This window comes from Cupressus sempervirens, chromosome 10, assembly GCF_028749045.1.
Source record: "Cupressus sempervirens isolate cs-2001-9-10 chromosome 10, ASM2874904v1, whole genome shotgun sequence".
In the NCBI taxonomy this organism is placed as follows: Eukaryota; Viridiplantae; Streptophyta; class Pinopsida; order Cupressales; family Cupressaceae; genus Cupressus; species Cupressus sempervirens.
The window spans coordinates 261,867,049-261,884,764 of NC_143127.1; the positions used below are offsets into that span (position 1 = coordinate 261,867,049).

At 40.9% G+C, this 17,716-nt stretch overlaps 1 protein-coding gene across 4 annotated transcripts in view; it reads right to left on the reverse strand.

Annotated features, from left to right (window-relative positions):
* LOC149533635 (oxysterol-binding protein-related protein 1C-like) overlaps window positions 1-17,716 on the reverse strand; it is a 268,757-nt gene that overhangs the window by 199,102 nt on the left and 51,939 nt on the right. For all 4 annotated transcript variants that reach the window (XM_089807700.1, XM_089807698.1, XM_089807699.1 and 1 more), the window contains exon 2: window positions 14,123-14,482. In XM_089807700.1, coding sequence (XP_089663826.1) covers window positions 14,123-14,482 — 360 coding nt within the window. The remainder of the gene's footprint in view (window positions 1-14,122; window positions 14,483-17,716) is intronic.

Sequence of the window (17,716 nt, forward strand, 5' to 3'; positions counted from 1 at the left end):
TAGACCTAGCGTTGTAAGAAATATGTTGTATAGGGAGTGGAAATTATGTTGTGTAATGAAGGAAAATTGTAGTTTGAATTCCCACGTATTGCCTGTGTGTTGTCATGAAGATGCCCGCATTTTCAAATGCAATAAAAAGGCAAAAACCAACATCACATGAAATTCAACCAAATTAACTTCGCCAAAATTCATCCAAAACCATTTCCAACTCGCATGGGCATTTAAAAAGTCGATCAAATTCAACATAAATTTGAACAAGGTCCCTGTAAAGCAATTTTTCAGCAACTGGCTCAGAAAAAAATGATTTTGCAACAAATTCAATTCGCTTCCGAATGGACAGCAAATCGACTTTTGACTTCCAAGATTGACAGGCAAATATGGTAACTTAGATTATTTCATGGACTTTCATCCAAGCCTATGCAATAAGATTGGTTTAGTAAAGCGACAATAGCATAGGATAGTTCATAATCTATTGGCAAGAAGAGATGGGTCATGAAATGACTAACAATTTGTATCTTGTGATAAGAAGGTGAAATTTGAGGAGGAAGTGGATATTAACAGCTCCAAAGAAGCTGTTATCAGCACTGATAACAGTTCTGATTTTTTATAGCAGCAATCATAATGCTTAACCTACTCATTAGATAACAAGCATCTCATGTGTGAAAGATGGATGTATGGAGTTCCCCAATCTTGACACTCAAGAGTTTTAGAAATGAATTATATGATAAAAATTCAGGCCACAACAAGTCTGATTTTTCAAATCAGACCTTCAAAAATAAATCAGAAGATTCATTGCTTGGCAATGAGTCCCCGGACCGGGTTTTGGATAGACATGCAACTAGGGTGGAAGAAGAAGTGAGCAAAGACACTGTCAAACCAACAGTTTCTATAGTGACTTTTGAGCCATTCTAAGAGGTGCACCTTTGATGTTGATGTGTGCAAAGTTGGTGGTACAAATGTTGAAACTTATTAATCCGTAAGTGATGTTGAATAAACCTTGTCGTCGGTAATTATTGTGTAGCCGACGAGATGTATGTCGTTGGTAAATACTATGTAGCTGACGGGGCCTTCGGGAAGGTTCTTGTCATGTAGCCGACGGCCCTTCGAGAAAGTTCTTAGGAAAGTATTTATACACCCTCCAGGATCATTGTAATTTATCATCATAGCATAATGTAATGTCTTTGGCATATGCGAATAAAAGGAGTACTGCTGTTCTTGTCTATTGCCTGTGTGCATTAATCTATTTAATCCATGCGGTAAACATTTGGCATTGTTGCCCGATGAACTTGGAATGACAAAGGATGAAGACTAATGCCAAATCAGTTTAACAAGGATCACAATAAGATAAAGGGAAAAGATGGAATATGCACTGCGCAAGAAAATTTAATTTTGGCACAACGGGCCAAGCGCAGACGAAGGTTTCAATAGATTGCCGACGAACACCAAAGCACCGAGGAATTGTTGGAGAAAACTTGACAGCGGGTAGAATTGGTGGAAGAAGGGAGGAGTTTCTAAACCTATGTTCACCGAGGGAAGAAAATCCAAACGGAAGGGAATTAACTCGCACAACTCGAAGTGCCAAGAGAGCACGAGCGTGGAGTGAACTCTTTGTCCGCAATACACTTCCGAAACAGACAAGTTCGCTTAACGAAGACCCTTCTTCACCAAACAACACAGCTGTTAGGAATAAGATGTCTTCCTGAAACAGCGTCAGTGTCGGAGTGCAGAGTGTTGGTGCCGAAATACAAAACATTGCTGCCAGAATACAAAGCGTTGGTGTCGAGATACAAAGTGTTGGTATCGGAGAGCAAAGCGTCGGTGCCAGAATACAAAGCGTTGGTGTCAAGATACAAAGCATTGGTACCAGAGAGCAAAGCGTTGGTGTCGGAATACAAAGCGTCAGGGTCGGAGTGCAGAATAGTGCCAGTGTCGCAGTGCCAAACAGCGCCCATACACAAAATCAAGTGATAATGGCAAGACCAAAAGAGAAGTTGCCAAAGTTTGATGGCGATGGAACAGCCGATCCAATCCCACACTGTAAAACATGCGAAACAATTTGGAGGGAAAATGGCATAACAGATACAAATGAATGGGTCCGACAATTTCCGGCAACCCTAAGGGTGGTAGCAATTGCTTGGTTCACCGATATGGATCCCCAAAAATTAACCAATTGGGAAAACGTTAAGGAGTTTACCACCGAATTTCAACTATTGCGCGACAACAATAAGATCGTAGCAGAGATATACAACACGAAGCAAGGCAAAAATGAAACAGTTCGAGCATATGCCAGAAAATTAAAAGACTTACTAAACAAAATGGAAAGTAAGCCAGTAGATGGGCTGCAAAAGAGATGGGTCATTGAAGGACTACGCCCAAAGTTACGAAAGAAGGTGAGGATCGTGCCGCCATTGTCATAAACGGAAGCATACAATCGGGCAACGAACTTAGAAAGTGAGCAAAAAACAAAAAAGAAGAGTAGCTCATCTGAGTTAGATGATGATGCGTCTTCGGAAGAAGAGAGCAGCGATGACGAAAAGGGCAGCAAGAAGATCTAAGCCCTCCAGAAGGATATGATCCGAATGATGAAAGAATTTAAGAACATGCAGAAGGAGACGAAGGGAAACGATCTCTGGTGCACAGAATGTAAGATAGATGGTCACACGAAGGGATCCTGTCCAAAGAACCAGTTCTGCAAGATCAGCCAGATCATGGGACATTTCGCAAAAGAATGCCCTTTCAATATGAAAACAAGAGGACCTCAACAAGTGCTCCTGGCCCAAGAGGCTTCCGCATTAGGAGGGAGCGGAAACGCTAGTAATGAGGGTGCCACGTCGGGAGGATACAAAAATAATAGACGAGGGCAAAACAACAACAATGCCAACAATAATAATGGGAGCCGCAGCCAAATTCAGTATGATGCAAACAGCCGCCTGATGGTACAATGTTAGGCATGCAATTTGTGGGGCCACTTTGCCCGAGACTATACAACTGCAAACACACCGAAGTTGTTATGCAGATGGTGTGGTCCTAGAGATCATGAAGATGCCAAGTGCCTGAAATCATGAGTGAATCTGATCACCATCAGGAAAGACGAAGAGGAGGTTCTAGCAAGCACACAAAAGCAAGCAAAATTGTATCCCGACTCAAAGGAGGAAAAGAAGAGATTAGAGGAAGCACGAGCGGAAATTGAGAAGGCGACGCGGGCAAAAAAAGCACACTTGAAGGACACTACTGGTACCTCAGCAAGAAACTGTGCGGAACAAAACATCGTACGACAAATATTACAAATTGAAGTACCAGTCAAGATAAATGATTTTCTGCTCACAATGCCTCAACTCCAATCGGCACTAACAAACATCGCTCTCATTGCTAGATTATCAGGAGAACAAGGAAGGGAGAAGGAAAGTGGAACACGTACGGAGGACCCAATGCTACTAGGCCTCGCATCCAGACAACATCCAACGATAGTCGAGATGGGAATTCTGGGAACTATTCTGACAAACACAATTGTGGACGGAGGGTCCGGTGTGAATGTTCTACCGGAGGACACTTGAAAGAGGTTGGGATAGCTGATGTTGTGGCCACCTACATTCCAGTTGCTAACAACAAACCAACACGGCATTAAACCTCTTGCAATCCTAATGGCACAACCAATGATGATTGGAACACAACCGTTCCTGTTCGACTTCGTCGTCATCCCGTTGAAGGGAAGAGGATACGATGCTATTCTAGGCCGTGGATGGCTCGTGCAAGCGAAGGTCAAGCATGACTGCAAGAAAAATACATTATCATTGGAAAGCAAAGGGAGAAAATTCATTATTGATCTGCACACGCAAATGGTGGGCGAAGAAGCTCAGTCATCTGATTCCAAAGACAAGGATGAAGGGAAACAACGGATAGAAACAAATCAAGGAGTCCTACGGTTGGAAGGAGGATCAACGGACGATGATCTGGACTCAGTAAAAGGCCTTTTTCACTGGCAAATGGAGGACTACAAGCTGTTTTGAAGTTGCAACATGCTCATGATAGCAGAAGGGCACATTAGAGACGAATTTCCAGAAGAATTCAGGAAAATAAAAGACGGAGACGCACCATTGGATGAAACACCTACACATGAATTCAATGAAGGGAAATAGATAAAATATGATGAAGCCACGGTACAAACCATGAATTTGGGAGATAAAGCAGAACCAAAGAACATATTGGTGGGAGACAACTGGGATCTAGTACTAAAAGCAGCAGCGTTTGCATACAAGGATCTGAAAGGAGTAGCACCGGAGTTGTGTGTACACCGCATTCCGTTGGTCGAAGGTGCAGTTCCTGTACAGAAGCGACCTTACAGGATGAACAAGAACTATGTGGCATAGGTTATAGAGGAAATCAACAGAATGCTGGAGACCAATATTCTTTACAAGGTTCAGACAAGTGAATGGGCGTCGCCCATAGTAATCTTCCTGAAGAAGGATACCACCCAGATCTGGATATGTCTCGATTTTAGATGCCTCAACGCGATAACAATCAAGGATCCCTTTCCAGTACCATTCACAAATAGCTTATTGGAGGAGGTAGCCGGACATGAAATTTACTCATTTATGGACGGGTTCTCAAGACACAATTAAATTTGCATAGCAGAAGAAGATAAGCTTAGAACAACATTTTTAGTAGTGGGGTGTATGCGTACAACCGAATGTCATTTGGTCTATGTAATGCATTGGCTACGTTTCAGTGGATCATACTGCACACATTCAACAAGATGTCTATCGGTAACTTCAAGGTGTTCTTGGATGATTGGTCTGTGTTCAACACCGAGGACAAACATCTGACAGCGTTGGGCAAATGCATGGGGAGATGTCAGAGGGCACGACTAGTTTTAAATCCAAAAAAATGCCGGTTCATGGTTCCACAGGGAAAATTGTTGGGACATATAGCTTGCAAGGAAGGATTGAAAATGGATCCAGACAAAGTCAGGGTGATATTAGCAATGCAACCATCCACGAATGTCATCAAGGTGAAGTCTTTCCTCGAATACATAGACTATTTCAGAAGGTTCATCAAAAAATTTGCCAAAATATCGTACCCACTGGACAAATTAACATGCAAAGGAGAACCGTTCAGATGGAAGAAAGAGCAAGATGAATCATTCGAAAGGGTTGAAGGCGTGCTTGGCTACAACACTTATCTTGGCGTATCCGGATTGGAACAAGGAATTTCATGTTCACGTTGATGCATCTAACTATGCAATAGGTGCAACCTTGGCACAAACAGGTAACCACAGACTCAATCATCCAGTGCACTTCGCAAGTCAACTACCATCTAAGGCAGAGAAAAATTACAATACAACCGAACGGGAAGCATTGGGCATGGTTTACGCAGTACAAAAGTTCCAACACTACTTGCTGGCAACCCCGTTCGTCTTCCATGTCGACCATCAGGCTTTGTTGAATCTGGTCAATAAACCTATCATCCAAGGAAGAGTCAGCCAGTGGTTACTTTTGCTGCAGGAGTTTACTTTTAAGATCATCCTACGGCCTAGGAAGAAACATGTCAGAGCAGACCATCTGTCACGTCTCAAAATAGGATAACCCGTGGACGGAGTGAACGACGATTTCCTTGATGCACAATTATTTCAGATTATAGTACTGCCAAAATGGTACACAAGCATTGGAGAGTACCTTTCGACGGGATAGTTTCCGAGTGACATGCCACCAAATGAAAGAAGGAATTTGGTATTGAAGAGCCGAACGTTTCAACTAATCAATGGGTTGTTATACAAAATGGGACCCAATCAGATCCTACGGCGATGCATCCTAGAGGAGGAAATTCCAAGGGTACTAAAGGAAGCGCATGAAGGACCGACAAGAGGACACATGGGACTAGACATAACTGCATGAAAGATACTCTTGGCATGACTGTGGTGGCTAACAGTGTACAATGACGCACGCGAATGGGTCATTGGATGTGACACTTGCCAAAGGGTCGGGAAACTACTAAAGCGGGACTTCATACTGCTTAATCCCTCACACGCACTGGAACTTTTTGAAAGATGGGGGTTGGACTTCAATGGACCTCTGAAGGCGAGCAAAGCTAGACGGTGTCGATACATTATTGTAGCAATGGAGTATCTGACCAACTGGGTGGAGGCACGTGCACTACCAAATGACTCGACAGAAGCACAGCGAGATTTATTTATGAGCAAATAATTACCAAGTACAGGATTCTACTACAGTTGACAAGTGATAGGGGAGGACACTTTATTATCCATGTTATCCAACTGCTCACCACTGAATTTAAGATCTATCATTTATTGTCAAGCACGTAGTATCCAAGAGCAAACAAACAGGCTAAGGCTACGAACAAGGTCCTAGTAGCAATCATCTACAAGTCATGTGCAGTTGAAGGTGAAGTTTGGGAGGAAAAATTGCCCTCGACCCTTTGGGCCTACCACACGGTATACAAGGTGACAATGGGACACACACCATTCCAATTTATGTTCAGACAAGAGGCAGTAGTACCAGCAGAATTCATGATACCGAGCGTGAGGATTGCATTGGAAAACAAGTTGGGTGATATGGAAAGCTTGAGAGAAAGGTTGCATAATCTGAACAAGCTTGAGGAAAAGCGGCTACTGGCACAATCGGCCACGGAGGTGACACAGAACAAGCGCAAAGCATGGCACAATAAACACCTGAAACTAAACAAGTTCCAACCCGAACAGTGGGTGTTGAAGTATGACGGCTGGAACAAGATCAAACCAGGCAAGTTTAAAGTTGAGTGGGTCGAGCCATATCAGATTCAGGAAGTGGGCGATAATGGAGCAATCAAGTTATGGATGCTAGATGGACAGGAAGTTCCGGAAACAATGAATGGTTGTAAGTTAAAAATTTATCATGCGTAACCTAAGTTGCCATCAGTGAATACCAAGGAATAGTAGTAGAAAAAGAAAGAAAAATTTGAAATATAACAAAAAAGTAAAGTATCGTACAATGGTCATATGTCTTCACCGTAAGGCATGATGAGTACTTTGAAAGAAAAAGGGAGGCACAAACATCAGTCATACGGCCTTTGCATTGAACGGAGGCTTATAAAGTGCTAAAACCGTACGGCATTCTCACCTTCTTAGCACCATACTCAAATCCTTCTAATGCACTGTACGGTACATAAACTTCCTATACGACACATATACTTCTGGAGGCATCGTATTCCTAGAGGCACTAAACTTCCTCTACGACACATACTTCTGGAGGCATCGTATTCCTAGAGGCACTAAACTTGTACGGCACATATACTTCTGGAGGCATCGTATTTCCTGGAGGCATTAAACTTTCTGTATGGCACATATACTTTCTGGAGGCATCGTATTTCCTGGATGCAACATACTTTTTGGAGGCACTATACTTCCTGGAGGCATCACTAAAGTCCGTCGTACAACAATATGAAATAGTTCTACAAGCACCGTACGGCAATTGAACTCCTGGCATAGTACGGCAATCACGTTAAGTCACATTCATTTTAATGCCTCCGTACACAGGGTAAGTTAGCACCAACTTTTGTGGGCTTAGGCAGGCCTTCGATTGGAAGTTTTTGTTCTTTTTCTTAATGTGTGGGTGTTGTCTGAAATAAGGAGGTAGAGGGAATAACAGTTGATGGGTTGTGTTTAAAGTAAGAATCACTACTAGGGTTCCACAAAATTGTGGGTTTAAAGGAGGTACGAGGGCTTTTATCTAGGTAATGATGGAGAAAAATGTCTAAGTTGCAGGAATTCAGTAAATTCAATTTTGGGACAGTTTGGGAATAGAATAGAGGTGGTTTCAATTCGAGTTTTCTATAATGCGGATTTTGAGAACCTGGAATGATGGAAATTGTGGTTGATTCAAAAATTTGCATCCTGTGATATACCTTAGACGTATCTATTGCAAATCCTTGTCACCAGCAAATAAGAGGAGGCCATACGGCCGTACGACTTAAGAATATAGGGAGTGCAGTCGTACCTTCCAGGATCAAAAAGCTACAGCTTTAGGGAGGGAACAAAGCCATACCAAAACTCAAGGCATAAGAGTTAGACCGTACAGGTCCATACGAAAATAAAGGAATTTTTCAAGATATAAGGAAAAAGTAACTGACCTAACAGTAACTCATGCAGTTAGCTAGAAAAAGGGCCTAGAGGAAGAAACTTGATCATGATTCAGCCATGAGTCAAAATATACAAGCAGGACCTTCACGAGCATGACCAACCAAAAAAGACAAGGGGAAACAAAGGGCTAAGGTGCAAAACCAGCCGGATGTACAGCTGACACCACAAAACGTAGCATTTGAAGGACTGAATGGGTTGGAATGCAGGAAATGGTGGAATGAAAGTCTGAATGTCCACCTCATCAAAGCAAGCATACGGAAGGCGCAGGTAGAATGGGCAATCTGGATGCCAATCTTCTATATCCGAGATTTCGAAGGTGTCTTGCATATCATGATTGAGGCATATGACAGGTACTCTTGTAAAAGTACAGTTCCGTACTTGGGATACAACGTAGTGGTATCATTCTAGCCAGCTGACTTTACCAGGGTATTCGGCATACCAAGAATGGCACACGGAGGCAAGAAAATTGACAGTAACCCACAAAAAATGGACAAGGAGAGGAAACTCAAGCTGGTAGAATTAGTGTGCCAAGATCAAGTACAACAGCAGAAAGATGCCCTTACTCAAACCTCTAGGAGAAGAGGGTTGCAGAAATCTTAAATCAAAGAAGGCCACTAGAGGTGTCTCATGGACATGATAAAGAGTAGACTTACAGGGTCCAGTAGAGCGTCGGATATCTCCTTTCCGCTGGTCAGTATGATGAACGAACTCATGAATGGGAGGGTTTATGACTGGGCTTCTCTATTGGCCACATGCATGGATGAGTTTATGACACTATAGCATAAAACATTTTACATGCCGCACTATGCCATTAGACTCTTCCTGGAGGCAACTGCGAAGACAGTACCCCAAGAAAATTTGGAAGTACAACCAAGTTCGGCAATACTTGGGGAGCCTCTGATAATGCAGTGGAGGCATTTAGAGTCTCCTAGAGGGCAGAAAGGCATTGGCCAAAAGAGGGTACGGCAGGAGATGGAGGAATCGGGTAACACGGATAGTGGCCGCCAGGATACATCTTGTGAGGAGGACAACTCGAAGGATATGGAGGTGGAGCAGGATGAGGAGGACGATGATGAGGAAGTTGGGGTGATTTCAACGACCCCACTTCGATTTCCGTGACAGCTAACAGCTGCACCGGTAGTAGCTACGCCATCATTTTTAGCTCTGCACATGCACACCATGGCAGATGTTCACATTCCAAGTTTCGAACAATTTCGACATCCTATGGTGATGACCCCAGTCACTCTAAATCCCAAATCATGAATAGCAACAGCAGTAGCAGGATCAGTTTTACATTCAACAGCTGCTCAACCTTCAGTAAGCCGGAGGATAGCATCACCAACAAATACACCTACAGGAACACAACCTCAGCCAACGGTTTAGGAACCGACCTCCGTACCTCCATAGCAGGGATCATTTCAGTCAGTAGCAGTAAGTTTGCCACAACCATCTCCTGTAGCAGAGTCGACAGCGACAGAGGGAGGAGTCAATCAGGGAGGTGCACAGGAGCAGGTCCGACTTGAGGTGATTGGGTCGGATGCAGTAGTTACGATAGCTGACACCCTGTTGGATGAGGTAACGGATCAAGATGCTGATTTGAGCATGCCAGAAGCAAAACGCCAAATGCTAACAGTGGAACAAATTAACTCAGCAAGTCGGGCGAGTGAGTACCTGAGGCGACGACTACTTACTCTTGTTGCCAAAGGTCCCTCCATTTAGTCTCCTATGTGAGAGGATCTTCAGTTAGAAGCAATTTGGTCAAACAGCGGGGTGGTTGAGGTCCCCACATCATCAGAAGCAAGAGATCAAAGTGTTGAGGCACTAGAAAAAGCGAAAAGAAGGGTACAGGCGCAGCATCCTACACCTGTAGTGGAGCGAAAAGGATAAGGATATCCATTCATGCCTCAATGACATTGCCGAGAAAAGAAAGTTCTTAGCAGAGTTGGTGCTTATAAAGAGACAACGGACAGAGACTGGGCAAGAAGCTCGAGAGGTCACAAAGAAGGCTCGGGAGGAGATGGCCGACTGACTTGCCACCCAGCAATTGGCATGGGAAACAGAGCAGACAGCACTATTAGCACAACTCAAGGAAGTTAGACGAGGGAAGCAAGAGGTTGATCAGCAACTTGCAGTAGCATTACAGGAGAAGGAAGCAACAAAGAAAGCTCACGATCAGAAAGAAGCTAAATGTCATGATGTCACATTGACGCTGAAGGAGGTAGTAGAGGAGAACTCCCAGACCAGAGCTGATTTAAAGGTTCGAACGAAGCAAGTTGATCAGCTACGATGCAGCCGGTCTACACAGTCAAAGACACAGCCTTCTACTTCATGATGTTTATGTTGTTTTTATGAACAAATGTAATTAATGTTTTGAGTTTTGTTGTATTGTTGTCCGGAGACGACTTTTCTTTTGGGGGGGAGATGTCGTCGGTAATTATTGTGTAGCCACCAGGATGTATGTCTTCAGTAAATACTATGTAGCCGACGGGGCCTTCGGGAAGGTTCTTGTTATGTAGCTGACGGCCCTTCGAGAAGGATCTTAGGAAAGTATTTATACACCCTTCGGAATCATTGTAATTATCATCATAGCATAATGTAATGTCTTTGGCATATGCGAATAAAAGGAGTACTGTTGTTCTTGTCTATTGTCTGTAAGCATTAATCTACTTAACCCATGCGGTAAACAAACGTCTTATCATAGTGTTGATTACAATCAAGAAAATTTATATCATAATGATTTGTTACAAGGGCCTCATTATTTGATTGGTCAACTAAAGTTTAATAAATCAATGACAATATGATTACTACAGCATTAGAGCATTTTGATGTGTCTGGTTAGATGTTGGCCACCTTTGTTTGGAGTACTCCTATGATAGATGAGCATGGTCATAGAGGCTTTTCCATTACAAAGTTCCATGCACTTCGAGAAGCCATTGCAATGATGAAATGTAACTGCTTACAGTTGCTGATATAGATTTTCTTCTCGAGAGGGATTACACCTTCTATGATGTCTTGAAGGGAAAGGAGGTAGACGAGATCACTCATGATATTGAGGTGACTATGGACTTCTTTGAAAGCACATAGTTGGCCCTTCATCAGTCTCAGTCATTGATTGAGGAGCTTACCATGGAGCTGAGTTTGGCATAGTCTTCACCAGCTACAGATACAATATTCTACAGTAGCAGTTGGTGATGATCTTATATCCACAGATTATGAGTGTGAGTAGATTGAGGAAGTAGCTACACCCATCATAGTTACAAGTGCAACTGATACAGATGGGATAAATGCATTTGTTGAGAGCAGCAAAGAACCACATGTTGCAACAAGTTCTCGTGGTTACATCCACTGAAAGTGTTGTTGGTTATGAGTCGAATGATGGAGATTATATTCAAAACTATGAGAATCATCCATTAACCAAGGTGGAAGAATTTTATTGTGACTGCAAAGGAAGGAGTACTCATCACTTCTTTTCTAAACCATGCGAATGATTTCATGATGCATTAGTGTGAATTGACTCTGAGATTGTACATCCTCGATGGGATAGGTACTCACAATCTTCATTAGATGGAAGTGGCAGTTTTAGGTGTTCGAATCCATTTTTGGTTGGGAATTACTTGCTAAGTTAACACATCCATGGGAATCTAGCACAGGTTGGAGGAAATCAACCCTTCATACTTATCCCATCACTGGTCTCATTCCATCTAGATTCATCTTGGCTCCTTTTGAGTGGGTTCTCATCGACTCTTCTCTAGGACAAATCATCAAACTAACAAAAAGCGCGAGATTTACCATCTCCACAGTATCAGGGAGGTTGAGTTTGAGGTGCATTTTATCTTTTGTTGCCCTTTATCTTATGAGAGAAGAGGGAGGTGCTATTGTCTCTTCAAGGAAACACCATCGCTCTTCGCCTTCTTCAGGTACACGAGTTAGAGGTGCTTTCCTCTTTATCTTCAAGAACTCGTTAGGCTCAAAGACTGCACACTCTAGCATAAGAATCCATTAACCATTAACCAAGGTGGGAGAATTTTATTGTAACTGCAAAGGAAGGAGTACTCATCACTTCTTTTCTAAACCACGTAAATGATTTCATGATACATTACTGTGAATTGGCTCTGAGATTGTACATCCTTGGTGGGATAGGTACTCACAATCTTCATTAGATGGAAGTGGTAGTTTTAGGTGTTTGAATCCATTTTTAGTTGGGAATTACTTGCTAAGTTAACACATCCATGGGAATCTAGCACAAGTTGGAGGCAATCCACCCTTCATACTTATCCCATCACTGGTCTCATTCCATCTAGATTCCTCTTGGCTCCTTTTGAGTGGGTTCTCATCGACTCTTCTCTAAGACAAATCATCAAACTGACAGAGAGCGCAAGATTTACCATCTCTGCAGTATCGGGGAGGTTGAGTCTGAGGTGCATTTTATCTTTTGTTGCCCTTTATCTTATGAGAGAAGAGGGAGGTTCTATTGTCTCTTCAAGGAAACACCATAGCTCTTCACCTTCTTCAGGCACACGAGTTAGAGGTGCTTTGCTCTTTATCTTCAAGAACTCGTTAGGCTCAAAGACTGCACACTCTAGCATTGGAATCCTGTAAAGCCTTAGTCTTGTCAGCTCATCACCTCCTTTGCTAGGCTTCACTTGACATGCAGAACCAAGCATCAACTTCTCCCTGCACCTTGGTATAAGTCCACAAAGCCGAGGACAAGTCCTTACCACTAGCATTCTTCATCTTTCAGGACTACTCAAAGGCGGCTGAAAGCTTCGTCTAGCCCTGTGGTTTATCCTTCGGTGTTGAAATTCTTTGTGCTTTCTCAAGATCCTTAGTGGTCCTCTAGGGGGTTTCCCCCCACACCCTTGTGTTGTCTCCAACTCTATTGCTTCCTTCGGATAATATTTTGTATTCATGTTGTGGGTTGGCCCCCCTTGTTTCTCTCGGCAATCCCTTTGACCTTTTGTGGTCTTTAGTTGGACATTAATAAAATTATCTTATCAATCTAGAATAGAGCAATAGGCCACAATTGCTTGTTTCTTCAGCAACCTCGTGTTAAAACTTATTCGCTATTCTTCTTGTCAAAAGGAATCCCTATGACACCAAAAGACCATGACCCAACTCCAATTTTGTCAAAGCAGTAGTGGGTTAAAGATGAAATTATTTCCAGGTGCAAAACTGGAACAATACTCAAATCTACTATAGATTTGCCTAGAGTTCAACCACATACCCCTGCTGAGAAATAATTACCATCTGACTTATAAGTGCAGCTATGAAATCATGTGTAAATATATCCCTCAATAAACTGTTCCTACTCCTGAAAGTTAAGGCACTTATCTGTATGTTTATTGAGCTTCCTAATGTATTCAGTTTTCTGTTGTTGCAAGATTGGGTTCTAATCAATGGTCTTCCAAGCCTTTATACCATGACTGTTCACTGATTGGAAGTCTGATGTCAGATATTCAATGGCTTAATCTTTCTCTTGTCCCTATTAAATCAGATTGGTCTAGTTCACATAAGATCATCAAATAAGGGTATCAAATATATATAATGGTCGCAATGACCTAAATTATTTGTGTTGTTTGTACTAAGTTAGTTTAACAGTTATCAGCTAATCACACAATTCAGTTGATATGCAGTACTATAAATTCTGTGCATTAGTGAATGTAATGTTGTTAATGCAATTTTAGTCTAGCCATGTAGACAAATGTATTCCCTAATTATTATTAGTTCAGTTTCCAAACTTAGTTAAATTTTAGAATGTTATTTTTCATCACAAACAATTATTTTTCCATAAAATAATTTCATGGCTTGTCTCTCTATTTTATTTTTCACATTAATAATTTATTAAAGAATATAAATCGTGTGCTAAAATTTCTTTATTAACATATTAGCATTATCAGTGCTTAGGATTATGCTCAGAAGCTTAAGTTGATATGCTACAGGCTTTAAGTTACAAGCTCATGTAATAACATGCCTTCATCAAAACCCACATACCTGTAGCTGTCTTAACTTCTCCATCAACTGCATGTTCTTTTTTTGAAGCAATCTCAGCTGTTGTTGTAAGACTGAAAATTCAGAATTCATAATGCCTTCACATTCCCTAATCACCTCTTCAGAAAGGCCCCTTTCTGTTAACCGTTTTCTCAATGTTCCTGTTGAAATTGCTATTTCATGAGACTCTGGCAAGGTAACTGAGTCAGCCCAAGTACTATGGAATGACTCTTTTGTGGCACGCAATGCATCCATCCATGCTTGTCTATCTTCTCTTGTCTCTGCACGGAGATGTAATGTCTTTATTCCAGTAAAAATATAAAATTTCCTTTCATCTGATTTACTTGCTTTGAAGGAAGAAATCTGCAACAAAGATTATATGTCAGGAATATTGAAGCTTGAGGCCTTCTGCAAAGCCACACTGTGGATTAATTATTGAGCCTATCACCTAGTAAGCAACCACATGGTAAACAACATCAGTAATCTGCAAAGTCTTTTGGTATTAAATGCAATGCAGATTTCCAAGAGAACAGATTCGTTGAGTTTCCCATGAATTAGTTGGCACATTGCACTTTCTACAATTAAGTTCAATTAATGTAATTTCTTTCAAGCAATACAGATTGCTAATGACAAGTCTGTTATTAAATATCCAATTTAAATTGTCAGTACGTGAGCCTTGTTGAACTGTCTCAGATTTCAATTTAGACTCTCGAGTGAAAATAGATTGCTTATTGTTGTGGTCAGAATGCATATCATAAGAATAATATATGAAGATGCATGAGATTACATTTATCAGAATAACTACCTAGCGAATTATTATAAATTACTCATTTTTTACTTAGCATTAATGCTAAAACTTAAGCCATTATGGGACATCAATTTGATCCAGACTATATTTAATGTCAGGTCTAAATTATGCAAGCAAAAAAATACAGTAAGTATAACCATTCAAAAAACTTGCAACTAACATGAACCTATAAATAATCTCATACAATGCCAGGAAGGAATTGCAATCAATGCTTAAACCACATTAAATATCAGTAGATCATTAGATGCAACTATAAATGCTTATCAATTGAGAAAACAATAACTTTTGTTACCTAGAAGTATGTAGCAGTTGATATGACAAAATATCAAAAAATAACCAGAAATGCTATTTATGAGCGTATGGCAAGAAATTTGACCATATTCCATTGAATATCTGCAAATGAATGGCTACCATTATTCATAAAGTTATTTTGGCCTCAGAACTAATTTCTTCCAAAAGTGTTAAGTAGAGGAGACGATTACAACTTGACATCAAACTGTGAGACATAACACTAAGGAGTATTCAAATATTTGCCTTTCAAAATTTTCATCAAAATGATTTTGATCTCAAATTTCCCTTTGTAATATCCTGCTACAGAACACTGGACCTGTGTCATGTTAATTTCAATTTGCAAATGCAATCTTATGTAATGTCCCCTTTTTGGCTAACTCAGGGAATAGGGACAGTTACCTTGTAATCAAAAATATGATTTGCAAATGACTTATTTCCTTCAAGTCCTCAAATACTACTATAAATTACTACCAATGAATGTTGAGATGATGCAATTGATAAGATTGATAATGTAAATAGAATATTGATCACTGCAATATCTGATACAACTGACAATAATTATGCAATTTGATCTTTGATTATTCAATGTTAAAGTTATTAGCCTTCTCTAATTTGACAATGAAGAAACTGTGCTATGAACTTGTCGATAATTGCTTATAGCAATTGGATTGCTATTTCAGATGTAATCCTTTAAGGTATGTAACATAGTAACATGAAGATGTGTCCCCCCCTTTTTGCCCCACGTCCCAGAAACTTGGACGCACTGGGGACTTGGGGACTCTGTAACCCCGTCCCCAACGGCACCACCAGATTTCACCACCTCCACCGAGGATGGGGGACATCCCGATGTTGACTATTTGTTGATTCGACTATTTATGTTCAATGCTCAATGTTCCAATTCCACCAATGTTCAAGTATTTACTCTTTTACATCTTTATATTTTATATTGCAATACATCTTTTCATAACTAGCATTTAAAAGTACTATATGTATATATATACACACCCCCTCCTATCCCCCACCACCGTCCCCCCGCCGTCCCCCCACCGTCCCCAAATTAAGGCCCCTCTATCCCCCGTCCCGCAAACTTGTCCCCCCATTTCGCCGTCACCCCATCCCCCAGGGTGTTGTGACTATGGTATGCAATGAATGGTATGACAATATCACTTATAGCAATAGAATTGCTATCTCACATTCAATCTTTCAATTCATACAATGTGATGGAGCCCTATTTTGTTTGCAAAAATTTGGGGCCCCCATTTGTGAAACATTACTACTTGTACCCCTTGCCAAATCAAAGCCACCTGCTTGCAAAAATTTTGCTACATCCAACAATCCAAGATGGCCCATAATGATGCTGAAATTTAACAACTTCCTTAAATTCACTAATGACAATTGTACACAGTAATTCCCTTATAGTTGTTTCTCCAGAATACATAAGAAATTGCCAATCATGATGAATCTTCTCCATGTTTCTACAAGATATTATTCTTATCAACACATTACATGTGTCCTCTTTGCCTTGAAATTATGTCATGCCTCCTTGTGCCTTTGCCTTATTCACGTATGATCTCCACTCTACCTTTCTTGTTGGCACCTTAATTGCACTTGATTTCCACCCTGTGCTTGAACATGCACCCAGCTCATGCAAAGGCGACCAAATACATGCATACTTCATTCATGGCAATGAGCATATTTTGGTCAAAGAGGTCAATTAAGGCGTCCATTTCAATGGGATAAGCATTCAGTTGCAGCCCAAATTTAGAATTGCTACACAATTAAGATTGGTCAAAGAGGTCAACTAAGGCGTCCATGTCAATGGGATAAGCATTCGGTTGCAGACCAATTTTAGAATTGCTACACAATTAAGATCAAGGTCAAACATAAACGCAAGTCCTGAATTTGGCATAAAGGGCATCAAATCTGCAATATAGGAAATGATGAAAAAGAGCAAGTTCATGAAATTCTACAAGTCAGTGACAAACTTTGCAAAACTTTGATAAAATATAAAAGGTAATATGCACTAGCAGAGTATAAATATACACACACAAGCCACAACAAAAATTCAGAACACATCTGCAAGGAATCGGTGATCACAAATTAGACGTGGCAATCACTTACGTGAGCAAAAGTGTTGAATAAGTGATGATCTAAGCGATGATGCCCTGAAACATTCAATGATCCCAATATGAATATACTACAAATTCAAAACCAATAGAAATGATAAGCCAATAATGAAAGTGGAGTAAAATGTGCAATTTCTCTGAACTTTCCAAACTTCATAGTCTTCTGACACTCAGATTTGAAATGTTCCCTATCAATTTTTGTTAGGGCTTGGGTGCTCAGTCCGAAACATTCTTGAGAAAACAAAGAAAGGCATTCCATCTATTTTCCTTACAATCCTAGTGGTTGGCTCATAATGCTTTGCTACAACATCTATCAACTCAGTATCCACAAAAACATTTGGGACCACAATCTTTCCTAAATCGAGCCTCCAT